Source organism: Danio rerio, chromosome 5 (genome assembly GCF_052040795.2).
Source record: "Danio rerio strain M-AB ecotype USA chromosome 5, GRCz13ab, whole genome shotgun sequence".
Classification (NCBI taxonomy): domain Eukaryota; kingdom Metazoa; phylum Chordata; class Actinopteri; order Cypriniformes; family Danionidae; genus Danio; species Danio rerio.
The window spans coordinates 42,862,663-42,885,308 of NC_141025.1; the positions used below are offsets into that span (position 1 = coordinate 42,862,663).

At 36.6% G+C, this 22,646-nt stretch overlaps 3 protein-coding genes across 42 annotated transcripts in view; 1 reads left to right on the plus strand and 2 right to left on the minus strand.

Moving 5' to 3' along the window:
* The window catches only part of atxn2 (ataxin 2), a 59,431-nt gene extending 57,212 nt beyond the window's left edge, over nucleotides 1-2,219 (minus strand). For 28 of the 29 annotated variants that reach the window (XM_087252681.1, XM_087252677.1, XM_087252680.1 and 25 more), the window contains exon 1: nucleotides 1,712-2,219. In XM_087252681.1, the coding sequence (XP_087108807.1) occupies nucleotides 1,712-1,830 (119 nt within the window). In that variant the 5' untranslated portion in view covers nucleotides 1,831-2,219. The remainder of the gene's footprint in view (nucleotides 1-1,711) is intronic. The other variant, NM_001128349.2, reaches the window with a different exon arrangement.
* The window catches only part of epg5 (ectopic P-granules autophagy protein 5 homolog (C. elegans)), a 1,176,376-nt gene that overhangs the window by 610,498 nt on the left and 543,232 nt on the right, over nucleotides 1-22,646 (minus strand). The window lies entirely within an intron of this gene.
* Nucleotides 749-22,509, plus strand: cfap251 (cilia and flagella associated protein 251). 9 transcript variants are annotated; one of them, XM_087253877.1, is made up of 21 exons: nucleotides 749-1,026; nucleotides 3,984-4,279; nucleotides 5,234-5,374; nucleotides 5,480-5,589; nucleotides 6,830-6,938; nucleotides 7,838-7,918; nucleotides 8,001-8,078; nucleotides 8,159-8,203; nucleotides 8,312-8,514; nucleotides 8,600-8,788; nucleotides 9,525-9,775; nucleotides 10,768-10,919; nucleotides 11,626-11,799; nucleotides 11,997-12,181; nucleotides 12,945-13,059; nucleotides 13,247-13,410; nucleotides 13,588-13,678; nucleotides 16,413-16,556; nucleotides 16,663-16,891; nucleotides 19,559-19,639; nucleotides 22,220-22,509. In XM_087253877.1, exons 2-21 carry the CDS (start codon nucleotides 4,052-4,054, stop codon nucleotides 22,339-22,341), a joined length of 2,892 nt encoding a protein of 963 aa, XP_087110003.1. In that variant the 5' UTR covers nucleotides 749-1,026; nucleotides 3,984-4,051; the 3' UTR covers nucleotides 22,342-22,509. The 9 variants fall into 9 exon arrangements, with proteins under 9 accessions (XP_087110003.1, XP_087110002.1, XP_087110007.1 ...); XM_087253876.1 differs by lacking the exon at nucleotides 749-1,026 and adding an exon at nucleotides 3,829-3,907; XM_087253881.1 differs by lacking the exon at nucleotides 749-1,026 and adding an exon at nucleotides 3,829-3,907 and having other exon boundaries at nucleotides 5,281-5,374.

A 22,646-nucleotide genomic window follows, 5' to 3' on the forward strand; every position in this document is an offset into this window, starting at 1 on the left:
GATTGCACATGTACTGGCAAACACTCAAAGCTGTAATGACAAAGGAGTGACAAATAATCATATGCTTCATGCAATTCATTGTGCAAAGAAGCACTTATGTAGTTCCCAAACAACAGACTCTAAAAAGAAAATCTGCATTTTACTGACAGTACGTGACTCATATCCACTAACAGCCATATACCTCAAACATATGACAGATTCTGAATTGTAAAGCTTTCAATGTGTTGGACAAAATTTCAACAAGATCTCTAATGTGCAGCAAAATAAGTTCAGTGCTCAAAGATTAGGCAAAAACTATCAGCATCTAGTACATTAAAATACATTAGTAAGATAAAAGCTGTGAATGACAATTATTTTTCAACAGCCAGGCTGCAAATCAAGTGCTGCATTACAGGCAGTGAAAGGCTCCACTGCACCACTCAAGATTCCCACAATCTTGTACAAGTCATATCACTCTTGTTGTTTTGCGTAAACAATAATCACATTTTCCCCATGCAGTGTGCAACTATGTGATGCCAATTCTCAGCTGTTAGATTAAAAGTTTCCACTGTTAATTTCTTCATTCATGACAGCTCAACACAAACCACGACAATAACATTCGTCTGTCACACCTCTACACAACATACTTACTCAAACGTCATTATGCAAGGACAGACTTATGCATGCAACCTCTTGTAAACGTCAAGGTTGAGAGTGCAGCTCTCTGACTTTCCACTCTACTAAGCGCTTGTCCTCGTGAGCGCGCGCGCCGCCCCTCATCGGAAATGCACGCGACTGACAGATAGTTCCAACATGAAGGATCAATCGAAAAGTAACGGGAAACACGCAGATTCGACCTAGTGGCCCTCAGCTAACGGAATTCAAGAAATCTAAATCGGACGCTGAGTTAATGTCATTGTCAATAGTCAAACAGAGAGCTAACATGTGACATCTCATAATGGATGATGAATTCCCAAAACATCGATTCAGGGGCACCTCAGAAGAGGTTACAAATCAGCTGACGGGAAGATAAAAGCATAAAACTAGGTAACGTTATCTGTAGCAAACAACCCTTTTTTGTTTGGACTGACACAAATCAGAAGCAATTGGTAAAACGTTGTAGAAAAACTATGATCTCTCGATTACATAATGACCAAAAACCTGAATGATGTTAATCTACAAAACATACTTTAAATCCTGTTAAATTAGACAGATTTCTGACAGTATGAGCAGATAAATGTTTGCTACAGTAGTTAGCAGGCTAACACTTGCTTCTATACCCACTGTAACGTTATGACTCTCAGATTATTTCTTTGTAAGTGACTAAAATGTCAAACACGTTCAATCCTATAACAGATTCCGACACGATACAAAAGCATCTGTCCTGGGAAAAGCTGGCACAGCCATATCCCACCGGCAAAGACGCACAATTCATCCTGAACGTGACCAGCACCCACAGCAGACAACCCGCCCCTCTCGAAATATACACGAACATGTTGTCCGCTATCAGCTGTTATTTTATAACCGCAGTAGTTTGCGTCCATTAACCTGTGAATCCCTGTCCTGTGAACTTGGCCTATATCGGCCTACTTGCGCTCTATCCTGATCACTGCAACTCCACAACCTGCGTTTTTAAACTACGACACTAGTGCAGGCATGCCGCATTCCCGTGTTGGTTCACGCTCGTCGGTCCATCCGAATTAAAAGCCTGTTATGCAGATTGGTCACCCACCTGCCCATGTTCTGGCGTCCGACGCCTCCTCCTGCTCCCCCGGTACCGGAGGCCGCAGCGGCTCCGCTGTTGCTTCCGCCGGGTTTGCGATTACCACCGGCCTGCGGCTTCATGGACATGATGATCCCATAAACGACAGCTTGAGCAGAGTTGTCTGACTGTTTGGAAAAAAAAACGTTTGATGCCGCGGACGAGAGCGGAAAATGCTATTTGACGTGTTAGCTGACAGTTGATCTAGTGACAGCCAACGTGTAAAACTGCTCCTCCAGTTACTCGAGTCTCCACTGACGCTGCCTGCTACTTCAGCTAGCTCTGCTGATTAATTCCTCCTAAACAGAGACAATTCAGCCCGTTTTAAAAGCAAAGCGCGGACGACCCATATGTTTTAGATGTCTACAAAAATACCAACCCGGTAATTTCGCTATTTTGTTATTTTTAGTGCGGTATTTTCAGTGATATACACAGTTCACGCGGGGCTTCAGCACTGACCGATAGACCTAAACAGTCTGAAAAGCCACAAAAAGTGGCGGAAGGATATATACACATCCCAGGAATGTGTGTACTCCTATTGATGGTTTTATTGGTTCCAGAAGAAATGATCGTCAATAGTTATTGTAAATATTCTAAGAACGTAATACACTATTCAGATAATATTAGAAATGGATGAATGTTAGATTTGAGGAATGATGCGCATATGTCGAGCGCACTATTTTCAGAAGATGCACTGATCACTTTGTGCGTGTGTGCTTTGGCGCTAGACCAGGTGACTGGTGGTGAAATATATACAGTTAAATTCTTCAAGCTCTATTTGGCCTAGTTGTTCTGATTAGTTTTATTTCTTCGAGTTTAATATTTAAAACAGTAATCTAATTAATATACACTATTTTACTCTCTGCTTTGAGATTTTAAGCAATTATTAAATAAAGCGTTATCCTCATGTAACCCTTGATCTAAATATGGTCAACTAAACAATGTTTTTCCATTGACTCATTTTCCTCTTTGTGTATGTTTTAGTTTTTTTTTTTTTTGTGATTTAAAATATGTAATTAACTTGAAATTACATGAATAGTTCATCCAAAAATAAAAATTTACTCAAAATTCACTCGCCCTCATTTGGTTTCAAACCTTCAGGAAAAGAAGATATTTTGAAGAAAGCTAAAAATCTGTAACGATTAACTTCAATAGTGGAAAAAGAAAATAGAAGTCAATGGTTTTAACCTGAATGCACAAATACTCATAAACTTGTCATATGTGGACCTAAATAATTTAGATAAGAAAAAAAAAAGGAAAAATGCCTATAAATCTTACACAATAAAGTTGATAATGTAAAAATGTAGATTCTTTGTACAGGTCTGTAGCCAGGGTGCTTCGGGTGGTTCGAAAGAAAACTGTAAATAACGTACAGTTTAAATGCACATGGTAAAATAGTATAGTGAACATTTCTGACAAAATTAAAGGAAATATTTTTGTTCCATCAAAGATTGTGGTTTTGATGACCATCCGAAAAGCTAATCCAACAAAGATTAGTGCTTGAAAATGTCACTTAAAATGCCATATTTGAACCTTATAATTTATTAGAAATTAAATAACTGTAAAAAGGTCCACAGAACCACCATTTCAATAGTCTGCTTAAGGGCCTGTTGTTCTGTGAATTGGTTTAACGAAATACTTTTATTTAACAAAAGTACATTAATGCTGTTTTTTTTCAACTCATTAAAGACAACTAAATATGTTTCGGTTTCCTTAAAAAATATCAAGCAGCACAGTCAGCATTGGCGTTTCCTCTAAAATCAGTGGCTCAGAGGTTCTTAGAAAATAACATTAAAATAAAAATTTTAAAAATCAGGTTATATAGTCCATCATTATTTAGCTAATAATGTTTATGGCAAGATTTAAAAAAATGAAATGTAGAAACTGTATTGTGTGATCATATTTTAAATAAAAAATCTTATGAACCCTGTATGCTCTCAGAGGGGTGAAGTCTAGATAGGATTTAACAATTATTGAAAATTTTAATAAAAAAATATAAATAATAGCCTAACTTGTGAACTTCTCGTCAACAACCGCTCTCAGGCTGTTGATTACCCCCACGTGACCGTATCCTAGCAACGGGATGCGTGGGTAGTTACACCGGATAAATAAACGACAACTTCATCGTTTCTTCTGTGCGAGACATTTGTGTTTGTACGATTAAAAGTATGGTTAACGTTATATTTGTGTTTACGAATTACTCAATTAAGACTTTTTTAAACAAATCTTTGGCATAACTTAGGGGTGTTTCGACGCCACGGAGACAGGACTGTCGCAAAAAGAGACTGGCTTTTGCTTTTACAACTCATAATGTCAACGGAAAACGGAAAGTCTTCAGAAGCTGAAGACACAGGGGAGCCGAAAAGCACAGAAAATAATCAGATAAAGAAAGAATCACACGATGGAGATGAAGCAACAGGAGAGGTTGAAAAAAGAAGTGATCTACCCAGTCAACAAGAGGATACTGCTGATTCACAAATTTACACAGCCACATCATTGCCTGCCATTCCCAAAGAGACCAACAAAACTCACCCACTGGTAATGCAATAATCTGTAACTTTATCATAATTACTTGCATTAATTAGCCCAAATAACTAATATGCATCGTTATTTCCATATTATACTCAAAAACTACAAATATTTGAGATATCACGACATACGTTGCTCAGTAGATTAGAATATGTTAAAAATATAAATGTGTTCCTAAAGTTAGAAGCATTGTTCACAAATGAATTTACATGACATTTACATGGTCATTCGGTATTGTGGGTGTTTAAAACTAATCATGACATACTATAATGGTTTCAAAATAATATCTAAAGAAAAAAAATAGGAAGAATCAATAAATTATGAATAATTGAATGACAATGTGGGAATCATTTGTAATGAATAAAAAAACATTTTAAAATATATAAAATTACTCTGATTACAAGTGCTTAATTTTTGGAATCTGATTATATCCAGATTAACTTTACATGTAATCAATTCTTACCCAGCAACAGTGACAACACATCACATTCTATGCACAAAAGTGTTATAATATAATTATAGGTTTCTTAAGGAGCTTGCTAAAGAAAGAAAAGTCTTGTAAATTAGCATTTTCAAACTGTCAAAAGGTAAATAAGTCACTTAAATTTTTAGACCTACTATTTAACTTAATCTGCAATGTGAAAGTAAGCTATTTTCTGATGTTGTTTCTGAACTTTTAGTTTATTGGCTTTGAGGGAAATGACTAGGAATAACAAACGGCAGTAAACATTCAAACTACTTGCTCTTCAATCAAGTGCATTTATGACTGTACATAAAAATATAAATAACATAATAAGAAAATATCAGCTTGAACATCAAGAGCTGTTTTTATGGTCAAAAAACAATGTAAGTAAATAAAAAAAATGTCTAAATAGTTCCAATGGCTGAACCCGCACTTATATAGTCAATACTCTAGTTTCTTTTTTCGACCTGTATCTAAAACTTAGTCCATCACACTTCCAGGTCCTTGAATGGGCTTATGGCATCAACTCATCCCTACCTGTTTTCAGCCTGCAGGATGAAGACAGGCTTGTCATCATCTATGCTTGTGCTCATGTTGCTGTCATTTATGATCACACTTCTAAATCACAGTACCTGTTACAAGTAAGAGACTTGTATTGTTTCAAACTTAAATGACTTACAAAATTAAATGTAAAGCCTAAAATGGTATTGTAAACATGCTGATTTTGTGCTGCTTGGTGTCTGCAGGGCCACTGCAGTCCAATCACCTGTCTGTGTACAAGTGAAGACAGACGTTGGATTGTTACTGCGGACATGGGTCAAGAGAGTCTTGTTATCATATGGGATGCTTATACAGGGTAAATCTGACCCTTTATTCTATTCCTATTGCTTTTGTAAATCCCCCCTTACAACTGACTGTAAAGACTTGATTATCATGCTTATGCATTGGGCAAAACAGATCTTTTTCACATTTAAGTGAAATGGATTTATCAAAAAAAAAAAAAAAAAAAGAAGAAGAAGAAGTACTGAACTTTTCGGTTGTTGTTTGGAAGAAAGCCAGTCAACTTTATATGTGCTTGTTGTAAACTTAGAGAAATGGGTAGAGTTTAGGCAGACTAAATGAATCGAAATGTCAGAAATAGCATATGAACTGTTCACAGTAAGTTACATTTACCAGCATTTGATACATTGGTTCACCTGTTCATTAACATAAATAATTTGAAATTTGAAAGTGGCCTGGATGTTGGTACTAGACGGACAGGCCAAAGTATTTCAGAAAGTGCTGGTATCTACAGGGGTTTTCACACATAACCTAGATCTACATATTTTGCAGGGGATGGTCAAAAAAAAGAAAAGAAAGTGCCTTGTTGATGTTTGAGGTGAAAGTAGAATCTTCAGACTGGTTTGAGCTTATAGAGAAGCAACAGCAACTAAGACAGCCTCTTGTTACTAAAAGAAGAGCCTTTCTGAATACACAAAATGTCAAAGCTTGAATCAGATGGACTACAACAGCAGAAGAGCACACACTCTTGTCAACCAAGAACAGAAAACTGAGGCTACAGGTGGTTTCACAAAAACTAGAAAAAAGATTGATAAAAGATTACCTTAACAGCCTCGATAAATGTTGTGACATTCATATTTTCAGAAATTGGCATAAACAATATGACCATGCATTGGATCAGCTGTACGGCTGCTGTTGGAGCAATGATGTGAGAAAAACCTTTCTACCACATCCATTGCTGTTGACCATGTCTATTTCTTTATGACCATAGTGTGAGGGCTACTTCCAGCAGGAAAAAACAAAACTCCAATCATGTCTGGTTTCTTGAACATGACATTGAGCCCATTACACTAAAATCTTCTCTACATTCTTCAGATCACAGTACAATAGGGCACCTTTGTAATGGGAAATTTGCCTTATGGATGAGCAGTCAACAATGGTGCGGCAATTGTGTGATACTAATGTTTATATAGATAGCAAAAGCTCTGAGTAATGCATCCTAAAACTTCATGAAATGATGAATTTAGGCAGTTTAAGTGTACATAACAAACATTTACAATGTATAGGGTGAAAAATAATTTTATTGCATCTTGTAGGATTCCTGTCAAGACATTGTTTGATTGTCATCCAGAGGGTGGAGTTGCTGCCTTAGCACTGTCAAAAGATTCAAAATATCTAGTGACTGTTGGTGCTGGACTAGTACAGGTCTGCTTGGCTTCTATATCATATTTTTACATACCCTGTAGACAAATAAAATATAAATGTTCTTAAAAGATTAGTTCATTATAAAAACTGTTGTTAATTACTCACTCTCATGTTGTTCCAATCCCCTCAGAACTTCGTTCATCTTTAGGACACAAATTCAGATATTTTAAATGAAATCTGAAAACTCACCCTCCATATGCAGCAGTGGTTCCTAGATGTTCAAAAAGGAACCAAAAACATACATTACATGACTAAAAACATGGTTAAAACCTTCCTTGTGACTTCAGTAGTTCAACTGTAATCATACAAAGTCACCTTTGAGTGGTAGTAAAATTGTAAAATCTACTTTGTTTGCCTATATATCTTGTCTCCCACATCAGGTCAGGATGTGCATTTACTATGGACAGTACAATGTATTGCCATTAATGTCAGCAGCGCAAAATTTAAGCAACATGTTGCCTGAAGTAAACGGCACCCTAATCTGACGAGGAAAGCAATGACGAACAAAGTGGTTTTTGCAGTTTATATGACACACAAAAGAGTTCTTGGAGTTACTTATGATTACAGTTGAACCACTAAAGTTACATGGAAGATTTTGATAAGGATTTTAGTTTCTTTTCTGGACTTTGAATTCCACAGGACCGTTGCTGTCTATGGAGAATGAGATAGATAGAATGAGATCCACAGGACCGTTGCTGTCTATGGAGAATGAGATAGATGGAATGAGATCAGTTTCTAAAAAATAACTTAATTTGTGTTACGAAGATAAATGAAGAACTAAAGGGCTTGGAATTATGAGGATGAGTAATTAATAACATAATATATTTTTTAATCACATTAAAGATATATAGTCACAGATTAATATAACTGGCAACAAATAAACTTTTTTTCTATGTCAGCGAGTGTGTATTTGGAACTGGACGGATGAAAGCGAAGAGCCAGCATGTCAAGTTGACCTCAGCCCAAAATATGGTTGCCAGGTATGCTGTAAAAGTATGAATACTGGTTATCAATCAACATTTGATGTATCCATCATCAAATAAACTCTCAATGTTTTCCCAGAAACAAATACTTTTCAATCCCTCTGACAGCACACAGCTGGTCAGCAACAGCAGCTCTCAGGTTCTCTTCTACAACTGGGTATGGATTATTTATCTCTTTGTCTTACTGATTTACAGTTGTAGTTGTATTTGCTTATAGCAAGGAATTCTGTTGCTCAGGAAAGGGGACATCTGGAATACTCAGCACCTGAAATTACTGATAAGGTTGGCAGAAGAATCTTTTTTCAGGATTAACTTTTTGTGTTGCTGCAATGAATGAAAGTATTCTGCTCTGCTTTTGGCATGACTTCTTGCAAATCTCTCTTCATCTAGACCTTCAATGCAGTGATAGGTTCCCTGAGCCAGTCCGTCTTCCACTACGATGGCGTGCAGGCTTTTACAGCCACCTCAAATGGGAATATAATTCTCTGGGACAAGCAAACGGAGTCTGTCTCTCGTCAGCCCATAGTGAGGAACGCCATAAAACTAGTTTCTATGCAGAAGGAAGCGATCGCTGTATTGACTCTGATTGACAGGTATATGTAAAACATAGATACAGTATATAGTGTGGTGTGCATGAAGATGCATCAGATTAGTCCTAATACTTTGTTTTCTGTCAAGTTTTATAGTAACAGGTGATGTGAACGGACACATCAAATTCTACGATGGAAATCTCAAGCTTATCAACTTGTACAATGAGTTTAACGTAGATCCCATCAGATCCATCTCCTTTTCTAAAGAAAGACCCTCCAATAACAGCCTGGAATACCCAAAAGACTGCACGCTAGATGCGAAGCCATTTGTCATGAGGTGAGACCGTGAGTGACTCTTAAAGATCTTAGATATATTATGACAAATTTGTCATATGAAAATAATATTTAAAAAAGCGAAAAATTTTATGCAGTTAAGACTGTTTACAAATTATTGTTTTAATATTTTAGACAGAGACATTCCTTCACTGAATTTAGTTTGCCTAAATATGCTTCCTTAATGTTCTTGAGACATACCACAGGAGAAAGTGTGAAATACATTTCAAGCCATCTGTTAAAAGCTAAACTACTAACAGGAGTGCAGTACATAGACTGGATGTACTCATCCATATAACAAAGTACATCTATACATTAATCTTAGTCAGAGTGGGATTGCTTAAAGAGATTTTCAGCAATAAATGAAACCTCTATTGTAATTTACTCAGCCTCGTGTTATTCCAAACCTCTATGACTTTCAATTGGCGAATACAAAAAGTATATTTTGAAGAATGTTGGTAACCACCAGTTTTAGCGAACTTTGACCAGCATTTGTTAAGAAAGAAAAAATACATGGATTACTCTAAAAAACAGAAACAGTAAGAACTTATTTTGTGTTCTATAGAATAAAGTATACTAATTTGGAATGAGGGTGATAAAATAATTTCGTTTTAAAGTATTTCTCTTACGCATTTCCATCTTTTATGTCACCATTTTCATACTTTCTTCAGGCTGGGATATAGAGGCATCATTATTCAACTCTACAGTGTAATAAACTCTTTCTCTCCTTCTATTTACAGAAATTTTGTCCTCTCTACAATTCATGCAACTGTAGTACATGTAAACACACAGACAAATGTTCCAAAGAGCCTTCTGCGGGAACATGCAGAACCTCTGGAAGCAGTTGCCTGCCATCCTAAACAACCATTGGTAGCTATGGGCAGCCACAGCGGCACCATTAAGGTATGGGATTATCAGCATAAAGAGGCCGTCTGCAGCAGAGTTTTCCTGTCCCACAAACAGATCCAGTGCATTGCCTATGATCCACAAGGTGAACGTTTCATTGTTGTATTACCATATTTTACGGGTCATTTGTTTGCTGTCAATTTACCCACCCTCAGCCCATCCAAGATGTAGTTGACTTTTTTTAATCAGTGCAACAATAAATTAGACTTTTAGCTAAAACTGTTGGTGATTTATAACTTGCAAGTCCATTAACTTAAAAAAAAACATCAGCAGGCAAAATGAAATTATAGAGTTCTTATTAAATGAGATGATTGGTCTGTGTGAGTATTATGTAAAGGGATGCTGACAACAGAGGTGCGGATCCAAATCCAGGGTTTATTAGGAGAATGGTCAGGCAAGCAGCAGTCAACACAGAAACAAACAGACGTATATGGGCAATCCAGAGTCATGGTCAATACACAAGTGAATGGTCAGTAGAAGCAGTCAGCAGACAATGTAAACAAACAAACAAGGCGAGGTCAAAACACGGCAAATTAAGTCAAGAGAAATGCGCTGTAATGTTCACAGTAACAGATGAACAAGACTCAGCATCTAGTGTGTATGTGTTTGTGCTGCTTTTAAAGTCCATGTAATCAGTTTAGAACAGCTTCAGCTGTGTGTTAGCAATCAGTGGAAAAACGGAACAGGTGTGAGTGTGTGTGCATGACAGGATTTATAGTCCATATGGTGACAGATTTGTAGTCCTAAGTGAAAGGGAATGATTCCTAGCGATCTTCAGGCCTGGTTCATTGCTGGTGATTGTGACAATAAGAAACTGAACATTATTAAGAGCATGGGCAGTAGTTTAGTTTTGTCTGTGTTTTTGATGCTTAAAGTGTCGATGTTGCCCTTCATTTTTATGAATCACCAATTTTTAAATAAAAAACATCTTTAACTTTTTTTTGAAGAGAAAAAGTCACCTGTATCTTGGAGGATCTTTTTTTGCTCAACTGTCTATCATTTCATGTTCCGATTAAAAACATGTTTTTCACTAGTAAATATTTAAAGATGCATGTTTGTGAATTTATCCTGATCTAGGTTTTTACCTGGCAGTTGGTTTTGCCAGTGGGGCTTTGCAGATTGTTGATGCCTGTACACTTCACAATGATGGTAAAGAATGTTTGCAGTTCACTCAAGACAGCATTACCCATCTAACCTTCTCTCAGGACTCACACTACCTGGCTGCTGCGGTTAGTGGAAGTTGCTTTTTTATTTAGGTAATTTGTACAGCACATTTCAGATTAAATATTTTGTGAACTGGTAACATTATGAAATTATTTAAAATGTATTAACTCAAATGTGACAGTTTGGGGTGACAAGTTTATAAGTAAGTCATTGATTAAAAATAACAAACAAATAACCAATGTAAATCTAGTGGGTGTGCGTCCTGAACGAGTTACTGGACTTTTAGGTCTCTTGGATACGAAATAAAAAAAGACAATCAATGTAAGTGTGGATCAGAAAAATCTGGACAAAGTGTTATATATGTATTTGTTTTAAACACATGCACATGAAATACACACATTTGAACATACACATCTTGAAAATGCACTTCTTTGAAAAACAAATGTCATTTTCTTTGTTCTTAAATTGATGAACTGTTTAAAGATATTTTTATATATTTTGTGGACACATGAAGATAGAATAAAATGCTTTTTTTGTTTAAATGCAGAGGCTTGTCTCTTTATTAAAATATAATATATGGTCATATATTCATAGTAGTAAGCATTTATAGGGGCCTCAAATTTACTGAAAATCATCAAAAAATCTAAAACTTTTGAATAAAACACTGAAAAGATTTAATAAAAAAAATTGAGAACAACAGCAGAGTTGTTGATTTAAGTAGCTTTTAAAAAAAAAAAAACATTTTTACTTTTTTTAATTATCTTATTCCAGGACACGGGAAAAGCTGTGACGTTGCTCTGTTTATGTAAAGAGGGGACTCAGGAGATATGGAAGTACCAGGGCAGACACCACTCACATTATAAACCCATCCAGGACCTGCTTTTTGGAGTAGATTTAGATAGCAATCAGCCGCGACTGCTCTCTCTTGGCATGGATCGCAGGCTGGTGAGTACATGTGTTTCTATATTATTCATTTACATTTATTCATTTAGCAGATACTTTTATCCAAAGTGACTTACACATGAGGATAAAAGGAGCACTTCAAATCATCAGAGAGCAGCAATATATAGATGCCATGACTAAGTCTAGAAGTCTGTTTTTCTTTTTCGATTAATGGTCTCTATCTTGTCTGTTCTTAACAGGTGGAGTATGATCTGCAGAGCAGTGGTGAAAACGAGCTGTTGATTTTGAGTTGCGATCGGATCGAGCAGAGCGCTGTACCCACATGCATGGCGTGGTATCCTCATCTAACACCTGAAAATTTCCTTCTTACAGCCTCCAATCTCTATAAGATGAAGCTCTTCAATGCGACCTCCAAAATGTGCAGGTTTGTAGTTTACAACAGTATTGGTGATTTAATTATTGGAGATATTCAAATAAACCAAAAGCCAAAAAGTTCTCATTAAATGTGATTTTTATAGAAAGAAACATTTAAAGAAATTGTTACACAAGCCTAAAATTGGATAATAGAATGGGATTTCAAGGACATTTTATTAATATGGCCTCCTTTTGATGCAAAAGGGTAATAAGTTAATTCCCTTAAGATAAGCATCTCTGTTATGACTATGGACAAAGGAACTGAAGATTCATCTAAAGTGTGTTTGTCTTCTCCCATAAAAGAGGGGAAATGACTTCACTGGTAGGGATGACTTACTGTTTACGCAAAGATCAGTGGATTTCCACATATCCGGAAGACCATTTATGGTGTTTACGTACAGTTGTAATATTTATTATCCAATTATGTGTCACTTTGAACTATCCTTTGAAGGCAGCCTTGTGCTCAACTAATACAACTCAAGAACCCAAACTAAATGATGTACCATACAGCAGTTGACCATTCACAAGTGTTTGTACAGTTCAACGAGCACAACTGAATGTTTAGGGATTTTTTTCCCCCACTTCTTTATGCTGTTTAAGGGATACTCCACCCAAATATACATTTCTCTTTAAATACTCTTATGCCAATGCAGATGTATATGACTTTAACACAATACATACAAATGTTTTCAGAAAAATAATCTAGTAATAACAATGATGAAAATCTTATTCTTAAATGTTGAAATAAACTACTGTGACAATCTACTGCACAGAAAAACACTTTCCGCGCCCTCTTATGGCTCTCCAGTGAAAAAGATGCTCATCCTACCTGCATCCAAAGATGGCGACTCTAATTCCCGCTACATGGCATATATAACAGAAGATAAGGTATAACGTTTTCCAGGTCTTATTAACAAACGGTCACTTTCATAATTACTCTTCTGTTTTAAACTTATATAAACTGAACTACAGTCTTAGTACTGATCACTTTGTGTTACCCTTAGTTATTGTGCAACATTTACTCCAATTTAATGATTTGAGTTTCTCTTTTCACTTCTGGTTTCTCTCCTTGTAGGTTGGCATTCAGATTCTGCCTCTGGATGGAAACCCTCACAAGTCCTTTGTAATGATCTGTCACTCAACAGGTGTCTCCACTCTTGCCTGCTCATATGATGGTAGATATGTTTTCACTGCTGGAGGACAAGACTGCACTGTCTTTTCTTGGGAGCTCAATTTACTGTGAGTTTGGATAGCATGTGTCTCATGCAAAAAAAAAAAAAAACTCAATTAAGCACTGAAATCAAGTAACCACTATAACAAATATTGTGCATGAATTTAAACTGGGTCATTTTGACACCTACGTATTTAAATTGAACTACATGTAGCTATGTCTTTTTTCCCCAATTATTCATGCAGATCATTGGAGGCATCTGCTGCTCTAGGAGGAAAAGGCATGAAGCCTTTCTATGATCTTCTGGAGGGAGGAAGAGATGGTCTGCTATTTAAGGTATGAACTCCCAAACTGTAATGTTTTCTTTTATCTCATTGTCAATTTGTACATACAGATTTTTGACAGTAGTATATGAAGTGAAGGTGTTTTACCTGTACTTAAAAATTGGTCCACTGCATTTGACCTACAATACAAGTGAGAGGTGATCACACACGCAAAATCCAACCATGTAAGCACAGAATTGGACAATGGGCAGACATTGTTTCTTCAATTATGGTTAGGTGCCTTGCGTAATGGCAGCTCAGCTTGACATAAAAGGCTTACTCCCTCACCTATAATTTTTGCTGGTATTAGAAATCAAACTTGTAACTAACACAAATATAATATATAATATACACAGTAAAAACTTCAGAGTAAAATTTACTCAGTTCAGAGAACATTTGGTCCCTCTCTAAATTGAGCAAAATTTACTCAGCAGCAGAGTTAAAGTTAATGAGACAATGATGGGGTTATTTAAGTGATGATTGAGCACTGATGATGAACACCTGCTGTTAATAAGCAGAAACAGAAGAGAAACACAAAACTACATCTACCTTCAGTCACAGCCGTAGATCAAATAAACTGAAATAAAACACATTAAATCTCTCAAAGTCTCAGCAAAGGATCATTAAGTAACTCCACAAACAGCAGCTTTACTTATTAACAACCTGTTTGGCCTTATTTCTGCCACACTCTATAAAATTCCATATAGTAATAATATAAAGAATTAATTTTTTTTTTTACAACATTAAAAAAAAAAAAAAAAAAAAAAACACTTTTTGTGTTTAACTGTCACCGTTGAGGAGAACAGTAGCTGCTTTACTTGGACTCTGACTCGATTTCTGCTGTTAGTTTTTCTTTGTTTGCCAAATAGTGTATTGTGGCAAATATTGTATAAAGAGAGCAGTTGTGCTCTGGATAATTGACTCTGTGGTGGGTTAGTCATTGGTCAAATCAGTAAAATTGTTTTTGACTTATTAAGTTTAAATAATGTTGTATCACAAAAGAGCACTGTATTAAGAAAATGGAGCTCACCAATACCATTATCAGATCACATTGAACATCTGAAAGACTCAAAACCCACAGACATAAAGAATCAGCGTATGCTTCTCAACTATGGTGAGTTTTATTTTCCTACAGTGCATGCTAGGAACTATGGATGAATGTCGTATTATTGTCTTAACATGCACAGCACCCAAAAAAAAATCTCTAACCACTGTTGAGATAGATACGCTGATTATTGATGTCTGTGTCTCTAAAGTGATTCAGATGCTTAATGTATTTTATTATAACACCACAGTTGAGATCCATTCTCTTGAAAAACACTGAACTTTGTTTCCTATATGATAATCCATCATTTAATCATAATATCTTGTACAGTTACTGTTATCAAGAGTAAGAATACACACAGGATCAATCTACTTGATCACATGTGCTCTTTTTATACTTGTTATTGCAAGTAAAGAAAATTAACATTAGAAATTGAGTCCAAGTAAATCAACCACTTTTCTCCATGATGGTGACATCAGGCGAAAAAAAAAAACTTTTTTTTTGTAATATGTAAATAACTAAAACGGTTAATTCTCAATAAATCTCATGTGGAATTTTGTGAACATCTGACAGAAATAAAGTCAATCAGGTAACCAATGAGCGAAGCTGCTGCTGCTTCTCTTATGTTTCTGCTTATTAACAGCAGGTGTTCATCATCAGTGCTCAATCAACACCTAATTAACCCCATCATTGTCTCATTAACTTTAACTCTGCTGCTGAGTAAATTTTGCTCAATTTAGAGAGGGACCAAATGTTATCTGAACTGAGTAAATTTTACTCTGAAGATTTTACTGTGTACCTGTGTCACAGGTAGGCTCACTCAGAAACACTCCGATCACACAGGAATTATCAAAAACAAACAAACAAACAAAATAAACCTACTGGCACATCAACTCACAGGCAGTACAAAAAGATGTAACAATACAAAACCAGACAAAGAACTAAACAAACTCAGCGGTATAAATTCACAGGACTGATTGAACTGAATACATACAGGGTGTGGCACAGGTGGAACTAATGAACATTAACCAATGGCGGGCAAACAGAACAAAGGAATCACATGACACAAACAGAAGCACATGGAACACAACACATGGGGAATCACATGACAGGAACATCTACATCAGGTGTGTCCAAACTCGGTCCTGGAGGGCCGGTGTCCTGCAAGTTTTAGTTACAACCCCAATTAAACACACCTGAACCAGCTAATCAAGCTCTTTCTAGGTATACTAGAAACTTTCAGGCAGGTGTGTTGAAGCAAGTTGGAGCTAAACTATGCAGGATACCGGCCCTCCAGGACCGAGTTTTGACACCCCGATCTACATGAACACAACACAGACACACCAGAATTGTGACACACCATAACATTTAAATAGTGCATTAAATAATTCAATTGTAACTTAATATGTACAACAACACAATTATTTAAACAAAATTCCATAAAAATCAATGTGAAGTGCCAATGTGGGTATTTTGGGAGTGTCAATTTATGATGACTTTTTTTTTGTTTTTCCTGAATGGCCGTGCTTACTTAGAAATGACTAAAACTATAGATCTGTAAAAGCGTTCCCTGTATTTAAGTGAAATTAATAATTTATTGTAATATTTTACAGTTTTAATTTTGTACTGTGTCGTTTTACAATGCTCCTTTAACTAGGTCCAAATTTGTGCATTTGTTAAATAGTAAATATTTGTTCTTTAGGAGATGGAGGAATATTTTTACTACTTTCAGCTACTGGACCAAAACCTTGACTCTATGGAAACCCGGCTTGTGTCCACACGCATCCCTCTTGCTGATGTGCCCTTCTTAATGCGAGCCCTTGGCTTCTATCCCACAGAGCAAGAGGTACATGCACTGTTGCAGTCACCAGTTGACTCTACAATACAGATCTGTCATCAACAGGTGGACTAGCACTCAATATTTTGTCAACCCACTTTTTGTTTTGTTGAAGCTGGAAGACATGCAAAATGAGGTGAAGTTCAGCCGCTATGCTGAAACCAGAAATTATGTGACAGACATCGATCTGGAGGAGTTCATTAGGCTGTATGTCAACCACAGACCTGCCTCTGGCATTTCCAGGCAGGAGCTGTACAATGCCTTCCAGGTGCTTGGAAAGCCAGACGAGGAGGGCAGGTATAATATTGACAGGGATGAACTGCTTGAGCTACTGCAGGCTAGAGGTAAGTTTTTTATTTTTAAAGATTGTAATTAACAGAGAAAGATTTTGGTTACTGCATTTAAGAGGCTGTGAATTTGGTTATAATATACACTTATATACACTACCTGACAAAAGTCTTGTCGTTGATCCCAGTTGTAAATGCAACAAATAATAACTTGAATTCTAGTTGATCATTTGGAAAAATTGTTTATTTTGGTAGTGGTAGATTTTTTTGTTGAATAATCTGTTGAACTGCATCCCAATCATCAAAATACAACAGAAGACGTATTGGAATGGTTTGGAATCATGGACCCAGAGTTCTAACAAATATCAGTCAAGTTTGGTGAAGGAAAAATTATGGTTTGGGATTACATTCAGTATGAGGGTGTAGGGTCCACCCAGTTGGTCCAATGACGGTATCCAATGGTGGATGAAGGTTCACTGCATGTTCGGTCTTTCCAGTGCACAATGTTGATTTATTTTAAACTTAACTCATATCTGACTCCAATTTTAGTATGAGGTGGTTTAGAATATTAATATATTTATCCTCTTTTTATCTGACTCCAATTATAAAACATTGATAAAGTTATTTTGTTTCCTTTCACATTATTTTAGATTATGATTGAATATTCTTTCGATTTGTTATTATACCTTATTCTCATTTATTTACATTCCTATAGCATACCGAGTCTTGCACCGACAAGGTATACAATCTCTTAATACAAGCTTGTCAGTCTTGGTCATTAAACAGAGGCGATTACCACTCTCCTAAAGTGGCAGAACCCTACTTACTCAATTTAGGAGATTTTTTATGTGGTCCCCATAGATCTGTTATCTACTTAATCAAGACAAAGTATTTAATAATAATCGCACAGGATTATAAGTTTGTAGATGAAGGCCTAAATACCCACATTTAGATTAGTTTCAACAATATTTTGTTGTTTTAAATAGAAAACCCATAGTTGGCCTTTTACAGTCTAAGTATACTTGAATTAATGCCAATGTGTTAGTCGGATCTCTAACAACATCGTATAGCGTGCCACGCTGCTCCGTCTAACATGTTTTAGTCCGTTACTAACCTGTACAGGGGCTTGTAGTGCTATGGACAACAACATTTACCAGTGATAATAACACGAGGTTTGAATAATTCAAAACATAACAATTTATTAGTCAGGTAAATGTATTATGCTAATTCAATCAGTCAATTCATAAACGATCAATATAAGACATCAAATTATCAAAGACAAATCCAAGATGAAAAAATGCATACCTGACTTCAAAATATACATAACATGGAGCGTATGCTCCATGTTACGGGCTGATCTGGGTAAGCAGAATTGCGCCGAGCATTTCTCAAACCTTACCTTAAATAATCCAAAAATCCCTTCAAGGAAAGGTGTGTGTGTGTAACAAAAGGCATTTGCATTTAGTGCTGCCTGTGGGAAAGTCACACCCTTCACAGTGGTTCAAAAGATGCCTGAAATTTTATATTTATTGTTTTGATTATGTCTATTTCTGAGAGAATGAGACCATTGTAGCAGTTGCACTAAGACATTTCAAATGATATCAAACATGATAGATAAAATCACTTGGGTTAATTTAAAACATTCAGACATTGAAATTACCATATGCGTGAGGTGGGGTGGTTGAAGTCGAGTTTCAGCGGGTTCAAATGTAAATGTAGCGGGAACTAGTTCTTTCCCGCATTCCCACCTGCTGGGTTGTGAAGCCAGTTGTCTCCGTTTTCAGCTCATGTTTGAATTGTCAAAGACATCAAAGTATTTGTAATATCTCAATTCTTACAAGGGCATGCAAGAGATCTGCAGAGCGGATGACACATTAACAGCCTGAGGTATCAAAGACATTTGTGCTGCCCATTACATTACACTCCACAGAAGAGCACAAATTCTTCAGCAGGATAGCATTCTCTCTCATATTTTAGCCTCCACATCACAATTCCTAAAAGCAAAGAAAGTCAAGTTGCTCAAGGATTGGCCAACCCAATCACGAGACATGAACATTATTGAGCATATCTGGGGTAAGATGGAGGAGGAGGGATTGAAGATGAATCCAAATAATCTCGATGAATTCTGGGAGACCTGCAAGAACGCTTTCTTTGTCATTCCAGGTGACTTTATTAATAAGTTGTTTGAGTCATTGCACAGATGTATGAAAGGAGTCCTCCAAGCTCATGGGAGTCATACACAATATTAATTCTTTTTCCACTGCACCATAACTGTATATTCTATTCTGTACATTATTTCTGTTAATTGACAAGACTTTTGTCTAATCAAAGTCAGAACTTACTGTCCTAATTAAATAATTAAAAATCAAGGCATAATCATATCATAGGCGTCAAGACTTTTGTCAGGTAGTGCAAGTCTCAAAGGACAAGCATGACAACAGTGTTTCTTATGGCATTTCCAATGTTACCCTTCGGGGTTTCGTGATGATGCCATAGATGAAGCAATTTCATTAGAAAGTTCTTAGAAAACACTTTTTCTTAATATAAAGAACATTTAAGAGTGTACGCAATGCATGTCACAAATGTATAAATGCTACAATATACTCAGTAAGAAAGTATAAGTAAGCTAAATCAGGAGTTTTTGATTTAAAAATGTTGTTAGTTCTTCTTCCCCCCATAGATAAAAAAAAACCAATTGATTAATATTACTTATTTTAATTTCAGGCGAACATATGACTGAAGATGACTTGGCTGAATGCTTTACGACCCTTTTAGGTGTTACTCCAGATGGAGGCAATTACACAGGTAGGGAGACCCCCTGTAAGCCACCATACTCAGGGACAAATTTGGGTAGATGTAGAATTGAGTAGATTCCGAAATTCTCCTTAAGATAACAAGAGCATACAACAAAAAGTGTGTAGTACTACGCTGTGTAGCATTACTGAAAAACCATGATAATAACGTTTTTCTCCACACCGAAATCGGCTGACAGTGATTTGTTTTTTGAATTATTAAAATACGGGTGTCTGAGCATCATGAGCACAGACACTGTGATGTAAGAAAGTTACTTCTTGACAGTTTGCGTGAATTAATGTTTGTTTTGGATTAAAAAAAATGTTTTTCCAAATTATTTCACATCTGTAGTACAAATACATAGTTTTCTTTCATAATTACACTTTATAAATAATTTTTTTAACCCCAAACTGATGAGCAAACACATTCAGACTTTCAGTTACATCACCAATGTTACAGAATAACAAAGTTGTAATAATCATTGTGACACAGTGTTATAAATTAGTACTATAAAATAATATTTGTTCTATTGCAACATAAAGGCACTGTAAGGAATTTTTCTGATCCTGAAACCAAAGAAAATCGTTCTGCTATTTCACAGTTGTTTGAATTTCTTCTCAGTGATCAATGGCTCTGTGTTGCAGCTGATCTGAATACTTGTGAAAATACCACATTTAATAATGTTTTTAATCCTAACTCACCTCAGAACCTCAATTTTTTAAAAATAAATTGTTCTTTAAAATTCCATAGTCGAGTGTTTATTAGTTATGCAAATAAATCCTCGGTTCTCTTTGATTTCTAGTGTATCTTTTTTCTGTTGTATTTGTGCACAAGAGCAGCTTCTAGCCCTTTGTCAGAGATATACAGATCACAGAGTCATGTTTCCCTGACAAGATGTGCATGAGAATTGCAGCTTTTGCTTAATTAATCATAATCTAGTTTTCATTTCAGATAATCTCACAGCCCTATTTATTATCATGGCAGTATGGAGCAAGTAAAATAGTTCACACTGCCCGATTTTAGCCCTGATTTTCGTTCAATAACAGGTCTTGTATAATTGCTGACAAATGCCTGAAATCGGTTTTCATGAGCGACATCACAAAGCACAATTTACTAAAAACGCAATCTGAGAGTATCGCCGACGAGACACTGATGGCTGTAAAATATTTGGCATACTAAATATCTGGACTGGTGATTCAAAGTCATGCTGTGTAGAAGAGTTCTGACTAAAAAACAATTAACTGATGACCAACAACTTTTATAATGCCACAGTCTACCACTTTCGTTTCTTTCATTCATGATCATGTGGGAACAGGGCCGGCGCGTCCATAGAGGTGACCTAGGCGGCCGCCGAGGGCGGCAGTATAGAGAGGGCGGCGTCCACGACACCTCCCTTACCACCCGCATCCTCAGTTATGTCCGCGACACCTCCATCAGCACCCGCGTGTCCTCAGTTATATCCGCGCATAGGACAGCAGAATTGAGGTCCGCGACACCTGCGCATCCTCATTTATATCAGCGAATAGGGCGGCAGAATAAAGAGCTCAGTGTCTGCGACACCTCCCTCAGCACCCGCAGGTCCTCAGTTATATCTGCGCATAGTGTGCCACATAAGAGGTCCGCGACACCTCACTTCATTTTCATAACCGGTCACTTTCGTTTTCTCATTGGGGTTGAGGGCGGCGTGATTGTCCTCTGCCTAGAGCGGCAGTTCAGCTTGCTCCGGCCCTGTGTGGGAAGCACCAACATGTTTTATCATGCTAAATGCATTTTAAGGTTCTGTTATAATGCTGCTTTGTGAGCTCTAACAAAACACAAAACATGTTAAACATCTTTGGTGTTTCCCACTACATGTTTTCTATAAAACCAAACCAAGGGTGGTCAAGGGTATTTGACATAATTAGCATGGGAACACAGGACATGGTCCTTGTCACTAAAACTGCTTATTTCTTTGGACTTAAACATTTTTGAAAGCATTACCAGAAAATAATAAAAAATATATAACACTATGAAAAGGCGACACGGTGGCTCAGTGGTTAGCACTTTCACCTCACAGCAAGAAGGTCACTGGTTTGAGTGCCAACTGGGTCAGTCGGCATTTCTGTCTGAAGTTTGCATGGTCTCCCCGTGTGGGCGTGGGTTTCCCCCACAGTCCAAAGACATGCGCTATAGGTGAATTGGGTAAGCTTAATTGTCTTTTGTGTGAGTGTTTCTGAGTTTGTATGGGTGTTTCCCAGTACTGGGTTGCAGCTAGAAGGGATCCGCTGTGTTAAAAATATGCTGGATAAGTTGATGGTTCATTCCGCTGTGGCGACCTCAGATTAATAAAGTGACAAAGCTGAAGAAAATTGAATAAATTAATAAATGAACATGTTCATTTACACGTTCATCTTACATGTTTTGCCTTTACATTGTTGGTTATGTTTTGGGTTAAATCATAGGCAAGTGAATGTGCAAATTAGCGTCTTTGCTAATAATGCACTCACATATATAACCTCTGCAATGTTAAAGACTATTTGGCTAAAATACATTATGATTTTCAAAATGTAGCAATCTTTTGATCTCAACAAACGTTACTCTTTCTCCTTTCAGGGTCTCTGTTGGAAAGTGTGCTTCCAGCTGAAATCACCATGGACGCATTTGCCTCAGATATATTGGGCTTTTCTGTCGCCACCCAGGAGCTCCATCAAGAACACCACGGACAGGAGTCATAATATATTTACATTTCCCTGCTTATGTTCATGCGTTGTCAATAAGTAATGTATTTTAAAACAGATGGACTGTTATTGTGTGGTTAGCGAGCTGTTGTGTTATATGTTTGCGTTCAATTCTTTCGCATAGAGATAAAATCATACGAAAATAAAACATGTCGTTTGTCAACATGCTGTCGATTGAAGTCTCCATTTTTTCCAGATACATTTATAAAACGTGTGTTGATGTCGTGGTGCTGGTTTCGATTCGCTCGTCTAGCTCAGCAATCTGATAAAATATCGTTTTCTTTGCTCTGTTCGCCAACAAA